The sequence below is a fragment of the Clinocottus analis genome, unplaced genomic scaffold (assembly GCF_023055335.1).
Source record: "Clinocottus analis isolate CAN_PGR_092001 unplaced genomic scaffold, fCliAna1.0.p SCAF_12, whole genome shotgun sequence".
Classification (NCBI taxonomy): Eukaryota; Metazoa; Chordata; class Actinopteri; order Perciformes; family Cottidae; genus Clinocottus; species Clinocottus analis.
The window spans coordinates 15,788,560-15,802,297 of record NW_027175843.1 but is presented as its reverse complement, the minus strand read 5'-3'; the positions used below and the strand labels follow the sequence as shown (position 1 = coordinate 15,802,297).

General features: G+C 40.1%; 1 protein-coding gene across 1 annotated transcript in view; it reads right to left on the bottom strand.

The window, feature by feature from the left end:
* Positions 1 to 13,738, bottom strand: part of thsd7ba (thrombospondin, type I, domain containing 7Ba) — a 142,743-nt gene that overhangs the window by 31,074 nt on the left and 97,931 nt on the right. Inside the window, exons 14-16 of the mRNA XM_068572165.1 lie at positions 12,407 to 12,598; positions 4,706 to 4,972; positions 3,885 to 4,063 (exon numbers count right to left, since the gene is read on the bottom strand). Of these exons, the coding sequence (XP_068428266.1) occupies positions 3,885 to 4,063; positions 4,706 to 4,972; positions 12,407 to 12,598 (638 nt within the window). The remainder of the gene's footprint in view (positions 1 to 3,884; positions 4,064 to 4,705; positions 4,973 to 12,406; positions 12,599 to 13,738) is intronic.

Below are 13,738 nucleotides of genomic sequence, written 5' to 3'. Positions count from 1 at the left end.
GGATTAGGAGAGCAAGACAGCTTCAACCGACTTCCTAAAGGGGAATTGCATATATTGATGGCAGTGACACTCGGTTAGCTTCACTTGAATTGTCTGCCGGAAGCTTAAAGGCTTTTTATGAAGTAATCAGTGTTTGTTTTTTTTTGTTATGTTCTTATTTCAATATTACAAAATGTGCTGCATCCCTTACCTAAACACCTGAAGTTCAACCGTGACACTTAACTTGAGGATGCAGGCCTGAATGTTTATTTACACATTACTTGAACCAAATAAAGAAACATTCTTTATTTACACAGTATTCACAACGCGAAGGCCATCAGTGGGACGCAGAGCATCAGGACAGAGCATCTCATTCAACCAACTTCCAGTTGCAACAAGCAGATGAAAGCACACATGAAAAACATATTGATTGTATTGTATTCTATAGGAGTATGTTGTCCTATAGAATGAGGGAGCATACTGTGACAGCAGGAAGTGGTATCCTAAGAATAGAAATATATAAAAACTGTTATTGGAGAATTAATGTCAAAAGTCCACAAAATGGGTGATATAATCTAACATATATTTAATAAATAAATGAGTGTTCTCCTGCTGCTTTAGTTACATAGTACACGTAGAGAATGGTGAGACACATTTCTTCTGTGTCCCATGCCAGCTCATCACCCACACACAAACAACAGCATCTGTCTTGTAACCTTATAGAGCACTCTGTCACACACGCACGCACACACACACGCACACACACACACACACACACACACGGTAGAGGAGACTGGGAGTTGGACAGGCAGGATGTTTCTGAAAAGGACAGGGCCAGTGTGGATAGAGTGGAGGCCAGGAGCTAATAGAATGAAAATAACAATCTGACGGGCACAGTGTCCGACAGTCAAGACAGTTCTCTTACACTATATGGAAATATTGCATATATCACTTCATAACTCAACACATTTGGTGGCAAACACTTCTTTCAATGTCTCCTGTAAATATAGATTTGATTTCCCGAGCTACACCTTGAAATCTGTGAGCTCTCGCGCTCTCACACAGCATCCTGTATTGGTGCTACAAATAGCTGTGCTGTAAAATCAATCTGTGAAGATCCATTACTTCATCAGCATTTGGATATTTGCTGTTATTTGTATATGAAGTTGATGCTCAGAGTATGGACAAAGTTTTTTTTCCACACCGAAAGTTTTACGGACAGACACATGCATTTACAATGAAGAAACATGCTGCACACCCTCGCTCACTTATAATCAATTAGAACTTAGTGAACGGAGTGAAATATTATGAACATGCCACTGAGAAAATGAATAATTTATTCTCAGAAGGGTGTGGGCAATAGAGATAAGACATAAGTTGCAGCATGCCCGAGTGTGACTATATTAAAATAGAGGTCTTAAAAGTATATTTCACAACAGACGTAACAGTTACAGTTTTCTCAAACTGTCCTAAAAGAAGACAAGAGTTCAACCTTCTTCCTTACTTTTACTTTCAGAACATGCAGCTGTTTTTCTGGTCTGCTGAGCTCACATTATTTATTTTTAGAGAAAGACAGATTACGCTGTTTTTTTTAACACATTTTAAGCCTGTTTTACTTTAAATGTTACAAGTCTTGTTATGGCTTGTGGAGTGTAAACATCACCTAATGTAATAAAGAACAGGACAGTCCTTATTACATTCCCTCGCACACCGCTTCAGCATTTGCGGGAATACAACTTGACAGGCCTGCTGTGCTGATTACAGTTGCAAATCTGCAAAACAACAACTGCTGCACTGAAAAGGATCTGGGGTTTATTGAAAACGCGCCATCGAAAAACAGTTCTTTAATTATTCTTTTCCACTTTTACACTGGGTGAGGGAGCCCGAGAAATCCACAATGACAGGTTCTTAGTGAGGTGATACATGAATTATTCATCTGGATAACACTTGTTGTTGATCGTCTTTTACCAATGCAGACAATCTTAACTCATTAACGGCATGTTTTAAGTTTACTTTACAGCCCAACTCCTACACAGCTTTTCGACATCTTCTCTGCTCGTTATTTTCATGGTGGCACTTTCTCTTTCTCTGCGTCTGCCTCTCTATCTCTCTCCCTATCTTACTTGCTCACTCAACCATGTGATGAGAGGATGAGTAGTGGTGCACTGTAAATTTCATCCCTGTCAAGCCGGTCACCTCTGGCCGAGGCTTGAGGGGAAACATCTGCTGGTGGGAGCGAGGCCACACTTTGGTTAGAGAATAGTTCACAGTGGGGGCGATGAGAGAGCAAGTTTTTGCGAGAGAGGAAGTGGTCCATTAGGAATGTGAATATTCTTTAAACACTGCATCCTACGAGAGATTAAGTATCACAGACCAAATGCATGTAGTCTGAGTAGTGAAGTGGAATGGCTTAAGGGGAAAGCAGGGTTTTTTTAAGACCCTATCAAAATGTCGCTGTTGACCATCTTGGACTTTATTTGTTAAACACAACAGCAATGCCTGTAGAACTAGAGTAGAGGTCATACTGTATTGTTCCACCCACTCAGAAAGATGTACTTCACTTTAAATGGCCAATTTGATAATGTTAACAATGAGGCCTTGTCCACACTCAGGATAAATCCACAAGAGCTTTGAGAACAGATAGCTCCAATTTCAATGGCGAGGGTTGTTGCAGGGCATTACTACAGGGGCCATATAAGACCTTGTTAGTGGGCACTTAACCATCTGTACACAAACGTCCACTACAACACAGTGGAATATTTTGTGCACAGCCGTGCCTCATTTCCATACTGACCTCTACACACTTAAGTGTCCTTTCAAGCCCATTCAAGCATACAGGCAGCATTCATGAAACACTTCCCCTCTTTAAAACCGTGACCCCATGAGAGGTGTGCCGTCGCAAAACATTCAAAGCTAAGTACGAACAGAACCCGACTATGGAATATCAAAAGCTCCCATCTGTCCAATTCTCCCTCTCTGCCCCCCTATCTTTCTGTTCCTTGACACCACCCTGTTTTTATGTCAGGGAAAGGGCATGTCTTGTACGGCAATTGATTCGGTTTGACTGAAGACACCAGAAAATGAACAGGTCACCCAGGAGTCCCACTGGCAGATGGGTGATAAACCGTATCATTGAAATGTGAGCAGAACACGGCGGCTTAACTTTGTATTCACGCGACAGCATTGGACCAACAGGGCTTGAGGACAGTATTTTTTTCAAAAAGACACCGAAAATGTCAAAAACATTTAAATGCAAAACTACAGCTGGCACCATATTAATGATCCCAGTAAGTCTGTGTAAAACATGGTGACCGGCTGAAACTATTAGATTTTGCGTAGACTCCTATTAGAAACATGTACTCGACACCTGGTGGTAAAATCATCAATCAGGACATTTATTCATTGCAAGGAAGGTAGACAAATTGCATATCTAAGACTGCTCAAAGAATGAGCAAAGCACTACCTTCTTAAATAGTTCAAGGTTATCAATACACCGAGGCCAACATGACTTCTCCCTAATACATGTACTATAGTGGTGAAAATGAGTGGATTCGGGGTGCAGATCGCCCTCATCTGCATTCTATGTGCCCTTGGAAACAATCAATTCTAGGAGGAAGTGACTTGAGAACAATGTAGATGGATGATGAGGTGAACTGTATTTGATTATGTGTCTCCATATGGAAACTATAACACAATATTCTAATGTTAATGAACTGTACATGAGCAAGTATTGAACAACAATACATTCAAACAATTGCTCCAAATGCTTCATTAGACTTTCCACTTCCAAGACAGACTGCTAACGTAGGCGTCAGCATGCTGTCACACTGAGAGTCACCTTCCACAAAGTGTCTATTGTACTGTACAGGACGCTACGGATACACAAGCACTGGGGCACGCCTTACCTGGTTTTTCAAATCCAGCTTGGGGCATGGCCGTCCTCCATTGAAAGATTTTTCCCTGAGCCACTTGGACCGGATCTTCAACCCACTGCCACAGGACGCACTGCAGGCTGACCAGGCTGACCAGTCACTGAGCTTACAGTCTAGGGGGCAAGGGACATGGCACACCTCCACCATGTAGCCTGAAATTGAACAGCAGACGGGAGGGAGAGGCCTCATTCAGACTTGCTCAGCAGCTGCAGCAAGGATGGCAATAATAATGTCAAACAGACAAGCCACTGGCTTACACTCCGCCAGCCCTGGGACTTGCTCACTCTGACACCAAGAGGTAATTATCTGACTAATGAGTGTCTCCTTGTGTGCTAACTTGGCATCGTAAACTGCTCAAGAGTCTGTATATGTCTGTTTTTGTTTGCTGTCTCTTAACTGTGCATAACCATAGTAAAAAGTCAAATAAACTAATAATTTCAAATAAACACCATTGCATGTTGGCATTGCTTAACATAATTAACTTTTAACAACTGTATTTAACAATTTCTGAATGTTCTGAATATTAATGTCAAGCCTACATACTGACAAGTACAAAATATGAGCTTTTATTTATCCTGGTAGGTTGGGGGGATTAAAAACGGGGATGTTTTGCACCACTGATTGGAGCTAAATTAAATAAAATAACCCCATCCTCCCGGCTAATGTGAACACAATCTCAGACTGAATAATGTGAAACTAAATTAAGAGTTATCATACTACGTGTTTGTAGGTTTGTAAATCCTGCTCATCTAATAATGTCCTCAGTAGCTGCTATATGTTATTGTGAGTCCTACCTGAGTCTGTGCAGGGTGCGGGGTTGACCAGGTGTCCCTGCTGGTCAATGCAGGCCACTGCTCGGTAGCGCAAACCTTGGCCACACTCCTTCACCTCTCGGTGGCTCATCCAGCCATGCAGCGACCCCGGAGCTGAATGGTCATGGAGGATGCATGCAGACCAGTTCCCATAGGGCTGCGACAAGAACTCATCACAGGGACACAGCTCAGTCTCCTTCAGTGGGTACAGCTCCTTATTCAGGCAATGCTCCTTCTTTTTACTGCGACCTGAGGAGAAGATGAACAAAACCATGGAGAACGGCAGTGCCCTGGAAGTCTGATGAACACTGAATGGATGTGGCATTAATGGGCCAGGTTCATTGTTTCAATTTAAAAATATATATATATTGAGTGCCAAAAATAGGAGAAATTCTTATCTAAAAATTTGATTAAAACATATTTGTTCATTTATCTTTGATCTTTCATAATGCATTCACAATACTCCAATGGCAGCAGGTCAGCAGACTAGCCTGCAGTAAACTATAAACTCAGCATACATTGTTTATTTGGATCATCATTGTGAGGTCACTGTCAGCGGTCATAGACAGCAGCATCCATCATTCACTTTGTTAATAGCAGTGGATCGCAGCCCACTGCAAAATGAGCAGAGCTTAATGAGCTTTATTAATTCTGCATACAGAAATGAAGATAAGCGAGATAAACCGACCCATTATCATCATCAGGTATTTTTTTTTCTCAAATAGTATCAAAGACAAATCTGTCACTTTGTAAACAATACAAGTTGTGAAACAGAACAGCGAGAAAAAAAAAGTCTATCAAAAAAGTAAGTATTATGAATGGCAAATATGGCATGTTCAGTAATAACAGCGACACAACATAATTGTGTTTACCATTTTTTTCCCACCTGCTTTCTATCACAATATAAACAAGTCCTCGGCTCTTTCTAAACTACTTGTTACATAACACGCACTGTATCCACAGCACTGTATGCAGGATGGATTAATTACCTCGTCCCTATAGTTTGACTGTATTTCATTTAGAGGGAAATTATCTTAAAGTAATAGCTAATCAGTCAAAAGTGGTCTACTGTATGACCAGTGGCAAGGAAGCCCTTCTGCCTGTAATGCATATTTAGAAGGCACTCTAAATGACCCCCGGGAATAATTATTTAAAAGCATATTAAACTTTAATTCTTCTCTTTATTTGGAAGCCCCTTAAGGGAATGGTGCACACTAATGTTTTTTCTACGTCACTATAGCTAAACTCTGAAGGTTAGACCTGAGTAATTGTTTTTCTACAAGAAACAACACATTCTGTGCAAGTAGAATGCAAAATACAAACATGATTATTGTGTTGTTCAATTTAAAAAAACTATTCTATATTTCTAACCTTTAGCATGTCATTTGTATGCAAATGCAGCACATTTAGGCTCGGCACATACAGTACAGACATGAAGACCCAAAAAGAGTCTAAATCCGCTGCAGCTGCGTCGTCTCCCACTGAGGAGGAAGCGCAGAAAGAAAAGTTATTTCCTTTCTTGCCTTCGGTCTTCTGATGTACATTTATTCCCTCCCTTTCCTTTTCATCCATGACATCTCACCAGCACACAGTGGTTGCTGTTCAATAGTAACGATAAACGCTGCACAGAGAGCTTTTGAGGGTTGAGGACAGTGAAGAAGCATCAGACTGTGCAGAGCTGCACAGTTATCAGTTATGTCATTAGTCAGTAATGTTCAGTTTAGGAGTCATTTTTTGATTTAAGTGTTGTAATTCTCATTTGGGTGTACCCAGTTTCCCTCAGTCTGTCTTATCTTGTATTATATTTGACGAAATAATGTCATATATTATAGATGGCAACCCTACTGCAGTACTCACCCTTACAATCCGCAAAACACTAAATGTCCCGTGGGTGCTATGTGATCTACTAATGCGTCTTTTGAGAGATAATCTTTCCAAATTGTTTCCATGAAATCAAACGTGAATGTGGCAACACTAGAAACATTATGTCATCAACATTGCCTTATGAATATTAGAAAATAGTAGGAACGTTGCACTGTGGACTGACATGGATTTCTTTCTTCAAAATGAAATATAATACCCCAAAACACCAGCTCCAACTATTTTGTCTAATGAGGGGGAAAATTCATTTTTAATTTCAAAGACCTCCATTAAGACTATTAGACCTAACTACTCAATACATTTCACTTCAGGCTTCAAATAATTAGTCCTGTCCATTATATCTGATGAGCAATAATAGATGAGCATGAGCATGGAAGTAATAGTAGAGCAGCTGAAAGGCATGTGTTCCTCTCCAAAACTGTCACTTTTAATATCAGGACAAGTAACAGATACAAACTGTCAAGCTGTCCAACGGCTGAAAAATCTTTCTTATGATTGATTGTCTGCTCTGCATCATTGAATCGTATTATATAAGCGAGCTCTGGGTCTCGTTCTGTTCTCAGCAACCATCAATATGCGGCAGTCATCGACATGTTAGCGTTGCTACATATTGTTTATAAAAAGAAAGAAAGAAAGACAGCCTCTTCTGTCAGATGTAAATGTCATCACTAACCAAATAAAGCATTTGATGGGAATCACTGGCCCCCACGCATGATTTGCATTCTGTCATAATAAAGAGTGACAATCCAAGCGAGTGCAACCACCACGACCGGAGTTTGCCAGAAGCTTTTGACATATCTATCATATTTCACAACTTGTAATGCAAAATGTAATTCATAAAATTCTGTTTCCCCTTTCACTGTTCTATTGCCTGTTTTGAAATGTCTTTGGAATGGTATTTAGAGCATCAAGACACTTCTGAGGGTTTAGGATAGATGTTTTAATGAAGAACTGAAGGAAGCCTGCATGTCTAATGACGTCATCGTCGTCCTCAGCTGTTCTTTGGGGTAAGTTCTGTTGGCATTCAGCTCCAACCTGTACTTCAATGAGCCGCTAGAACGTCTGTAGAGTCAGTAGTCTTGTTGATATATTACATCTATCAGCAGCCCACCAAACTACAAAAAAGAATGAATGAATTATGAAAGTGTAAAAGGGCTCAAAACATTATGATGGAAGCATAAAATAGCCATTCCCATTTGCACATATGTCTTATATGTTATTTCAGCAATTTTAGGGTTGATAACATTTGTGATAGATATTTGAGCCCACGAGAGGCTTGCCAGTCAACCCCAAAGTATGCCATTTCAAGAGTGTTTAACGACTCCAGTATGCAGATATATTCAAATATATCATTCTTAGAATCGGCAAAAATAACACATTGATACTGCATCCAAAATGTAATGGGTGCGTGTCTATTGATACTTGTCTGGACCCATTTGTATTCACATTACGAGAAGCGAGAGGCAAAAGGACCCCTTCCCAACAAGTGAGCATGTCATTGAACCAAAGGATTCATTAGGTTGTCTAGTTTCATATGATGTCAGTGTCTCCTCTTTAGATGTTATCCTGCCGGTCTCAGAGGATTAAAGTAAACGTCTGTGTTACTGCAAAGTTAAAGTGCTCCAGAATTGGAGAGAGAGAGACACACACACGTCTAACACACATGTAAAAACAAACACGAGGCCTGGTGAAAGACTTGTGGTGCAGTTTTGCTAATTTAGACATTTATGCACCCCTTTTTGTTTTTTCATGGATCCTGGGTGTCCTCCGGCCTCCTGTGTGCCCAGAGAGCAGCCCATCTGTTTCTGCAGTGGGTCTGATTGCAAACATTCTTCACCAAGTGTGAACTCACTGCCGTTGCATGGCAATTCACCAACAATCTGTTCAATCTACGCCACTGCTGGTGGTTGATTGCAGAGTGCCAGTGCAACATCATTCCACTTTGACAACTACATTACTGGCAATAGCCCCACTCAGACCAACAGGCACCGCAAATATGCATTTAGGACTGCAGTACCCAACTTGTTTTTGCATTATGCATTTTTTATTAAACGTCATTTTCTTTGTTCTTTGTATAATATTAGTATAATACTGCGCGGTCTTCTTTGTCCCTGTATCGTGCCAGAAGTGTGCTGAATAGCATCTGCAGTGACATGAAGTATCTGCTGTGTTGTAGCAAGGCCACGTATGACTTTGCTTGATAAACATGTCAATCGATACAATACATGGCTGATCTCCCCTCCAGGTAAATGTCAACAAACCGGCTTTCCATTTCCAATTTTCAAAACTGATTAAAAATATATATTTGTTGATGGAGAATCATTTTGCTTTTTTTCATCTGCAGTAGTTTCGATAGCTCTTCCGAATGATTTATGGGCATTTGTTGATGGATTTCAATCTCACAGTGATAATTGAGAAAATGAGAACAACACATAGAGTGTGAAGTATAAATGTAACATCGGCTAGTTGAACAAATTAAACATGAAACTCTCTTTAAAGACAAACCAAAAGAAACAACTGTTCAAACGATTAAAAGAGAATATCTAAATGTGGGTATAATGTGTATTAATATGGTGACCATCAGTAACATATATTAGCAATCAATAATATATATGGCCTCACACGTCAACAGAACCAGAACAGTCGTGTCATAAAAGAACAAGTCTCTTCATTCTATTGTTGCCCAGCTCTGTAATAATATAATATTAGACAGATACACCTATAAACCGTGAGATATAGGTTCATAATAAATCCCAGAGAAACCCTCAGCCTGCACTCCAGCAGAGTGCTATATCTTCAGTCTTTATAACTTTTCTCCCTCAACTTACTTGGAGGTTTGAGTAGATTTCAACAAATCAAGTACTCAATTAATCATTTATATGGCCCGTTTATTAAAATGAAATGAAATACAACTAAATACATTTAATCAATTAAATGAAATAAAACTATAAAATAATAGCATACTATCAGACAATTTAAGAGGCGAGAACTAAAGACATAAAGTAGGGAATACACTAGAGCAAAAGATAAAACAGTCATAAAATAAAATAAAATAAATTCAGTTCCCTATGGCAGATTGACCATTAGAAATACAGTATTTCTATAAAAGGCAAAGCTAAAATGATACCCATGAGGCACTTAAAAGCTTATTCTGACAAAGAAGAGAGTCTGAGCAATTTTAAATGGCTCAGTAACAAAGCTGCATAGTGTAGCTAACCCATTTATCTGCAGTTAAGCTCTTACAGATACACACACAACTCTGCTCTCTGATCTGTGGCAGAAATAATTCACAGAAGTTAACGCGTGAATGCCCATACACCATTCAACATGCTGATCGAGAGGAAGAAACCAGCTACAAGTCAATACTTTACCAATAAAACATTCATGCTCCTATCTTTTTCTGAACATTTTCCACCCAAATCAAGTCGTCCTTTATTCTGACAGGAGATCGACTCTGATTACAGCAGCATGTGCCTGAATGTGTATAATTGAAAACATCAGTCAATTATTATCCTATTAATGTTAAGACACTAGTATAATAAAAAACAAGGAAGACTGGCATCCTCTATGCTTTTTTTCTGAGTAAACATAGCCCTCAGAGCTCGTCATGGAGTGACATCTAAATTGCAGCAGGAACAAACAGTATTTACTGAAACTTAGATTTAAAATGTGTGTTTTGGTAGCAACAAGTTTTCAATCTTCAATCTTCACTTATGGTGATGTCATTTAGCCTATTCCTTGTAAGTATATTAACAAATGAGTTTTTGTTGGAGGAAGATAATGCTTGTTTTCTTAAATAACGTCAGCGTGGATGCAAATCCTCTGCCAGGGGTCATATTAACCAATAAGGGTCGTGATCGCCACTGTGCCTGAGAAGCCTGCACACACAGGTTGCCAACACAACCAAAGGGTTAAAGCCATTGGAACTGATAAGCCAGTCCACTGCTTTCCAGCTAAAGAGAAAGTAGACAGTGATAACGTGGACTTGTGGCGCAGTATCCGAGAGCATATACGGCGAGAGGCGCACAGACAATGTGTAGGCTGGACATGTTACCAGTCTGTCGGGAGACAGACCCACATTTTCACACCTATAGGCAATCTAAAATAATCAGTTCACTTTATCTGCATGTCTTTGGACTGTGTGGGTCGCAAATTAGGACACTTGCATGGGATAAACATGCAACTTTCTCACAGGAAGGCAGCAGCAGCCCATGTGGTTTCCAGAACATTCCTACTTAAAAACCACAAAGGTAACTCCTGAGTCATCCATGCGGCCCTCATATAGATAGAGAATGTTACATATGCAGTTATGGTCCTATTCATGCCACGAGGACAACAAAAAGCCAAACAACCACATAGGCTCCTGAGTGTGACGTTAAACATCAGAACATATGAATCCAATCATTTGCGTGTCGATTGTTTGATGTAAAACACATCTTTGTGAAACAAGTGGAAAGGGGTGTCCATCTAACGATGCAATACACTTGTTTTTTGAGGTGCAGTGTCCTTTTAGTACAAAACCTGTGTGTGTGTGTGTATGTGCGTGCGTGCGTGTGGCTGTTGAATTCTGATAAGACAAAAATCATACATAAACCATAATCATAAAATGGCTTACAAAAACAAGATGTGTGTATTGTGTTAAACACAAACAATTTTTCAACCTTATTTCCATGTAGGAGAAACAGGGCTGTTGTGTTTTCTGTATGAATTCAGTTGGAGCATGACTCACAGACTTTTGAACCGTCAAAAATGACTTTTGGTTTAGACACGCAGAACAATACTACAATACGGCTCAAGAAAGCTTTTCCACATCGCTGTATCATCTATGCAGATGTTTTGGTAAGCTGCCAACTCCCTTAACAGCTTCCTAGAGCTTTAAAACCCACAGTGGATTCACTTCCCATCAATTTACCTGAAATTTAAGCAAGTGTTAAAGTCGATATGCTGAGCTTTAATGACCATTACGGACACACTCTTACCAAATAAAACCCACCACAAAGCCGGGGCTGATTTCACGTGTTGCATTCTTAGAGCATTATAGAAGGAGACAGGATATGTTTACTACAACCCCTCCGGCATCGGATCAAATATTCATGAAGACAAATAGTATCCAGCCTGGTCTGCAACCACAGCATGTAATTCAGATTTGCCATCTGCACTGAAATAAGAGATTACAAGCTGTGAGAAACCTAATTTAGACCTGACGTACAGTGGGAAGTTACAGTAACAACCAGAAAGAGAAAATAGGTTACCCTCCATCGTGGTTTGTGTGTCAAGGCACATGGACCTTAAGGCAAAAGAAGAACATGTTGCCATGACAACATCCCTAAAGATCAAGGGATAGTTAAATTGGCATCACTGTACAAGATTACTAATTCACGTGTATAAGGTTACCACTTCACATTGTGGTTCATATAAGTCTCATTGGGAGTGACGATGTTACGCTCCAGTGGAGCGTTGGCAGGCTGATGGAGATGTACGTGAAAGATAAAGCAACGGTGCAGCGTTAATTGAGTTTTCACAGCAATCAAAAAACACATTCGCCAACACATATTTTACTTTTTAGCGTCAGCTGGAAACACTTCCTTCCCCTTTGTGCTGTGAGCTTTTTGCAGCGTGCTGCCAATTGAGTGTGTTTTTTTCTCTGTTGTTAAGTTTGTGAAGATGTTTGCTAAATGTAGACACCAAAGTCGTCTAATTGCCTGTGAATTTGCAGTCCAATCTTTCCTCTGGTCAGGAGGAAACGGTTCCCTCGAGTGATATCTGTGTCTCCCAATCTGTAAAGGAAGGTATAAACTTTACCTGTGAGGACGCGATAGCGACTGCTGGAGCTGCCGCATCCAGCGCATCCAGAAAACTTGGACCAAGCGGTTAGAGTGCAGTCATCCTTGCAAGCCACCCGGCACTCTCTGATCTGAGGGGGCAAGGGGCCAGCCCATCGCAGGCACTCTGTCATATTGGCCGACTCGCCGCTCTCCCCAACACAACTGACTCCTGCAATCACAGGGGGAGGCGAGATCGTCACTCCAATTATACAGACAAGACACACACAGCAGATCACATCTCACCAAGTTGACGTTGAGTCATTTGGTATCGTTTTAAAACTCCTGACATATATTTCTTCGGTAATCCGTACTTGAACAAGCCCGATTTTAGCATTATGCCACGTTCATATACAGACATTGATTGAGCACCGACTTGAAGGAAGATGTCGACTAATATCTGTTCTGCTTTATTGAATGGCCTCACAAAGGACAGGTAGTTAGAGAAGTGTCCCAGTGTAAGTCATGGCTATGAAAAAGCAACGCAGCTTTCACGTTAAGATTTAGAGAAATGCTAATTTAACCTTCAGGCACAACTCCTTTATCAGACTTCTTCAGACAACTATGATTTATTGAAAAAAAACAAGACATTCATAGTAACAGATTCAAATAAAATCTAAATACCTTTGGCAGAATGGTGGATATACACAATCTCACCAGAGTCTCAGTATCTGATCAAAGAGGGATGGAGATATCACAACCGGGTACTGGAGCTGCAATGTGTGCACTAATACTGACTACTTACAACACACAGCAAGACCAGATGGGTTTATTCTGTTACTAAACACCTGATGTAGCACTAAATGAACTGGCAGCAGACTTTCAGTTTAATGTGGCTGCTTTTGATAACTTTAAGAAAATACTCCTGGACACGTTTTGGGTAATCCTTTAATATCTATTCCCCTTAAAATGAACAGACTGTCAATGACGAAAGGATTCTTTTTGTCAGAAAAGATAGAGAAAGCTCTGGTTAAGGGAAAAAATATACACTTAAAAATAAATCTGTACAGGAGGCAGGATCAATAAAGCAAAAACATGAAAAATAGCTTTTTTCTTATTGCGTCTCAAAACCAAGTGAACATGTTACCCCCTGATGAATTATCTTATCTCGAGGAAGATGCTTCTTGGCTTTTGTTGAAATCAAACTGGTTAAATATCCTTTCAGAGATGGAAATTCAGACCTTTGTGTCTGTGACGTGGACGCTGAGAACGTTTGAAACATCAAATTGGAGGTTATGCTTAATAGACAACATATCTGTATTGCTCAATATCCTGGCAATACAATCGCAGCCGTTTTGAGTTTTAAAAAAAT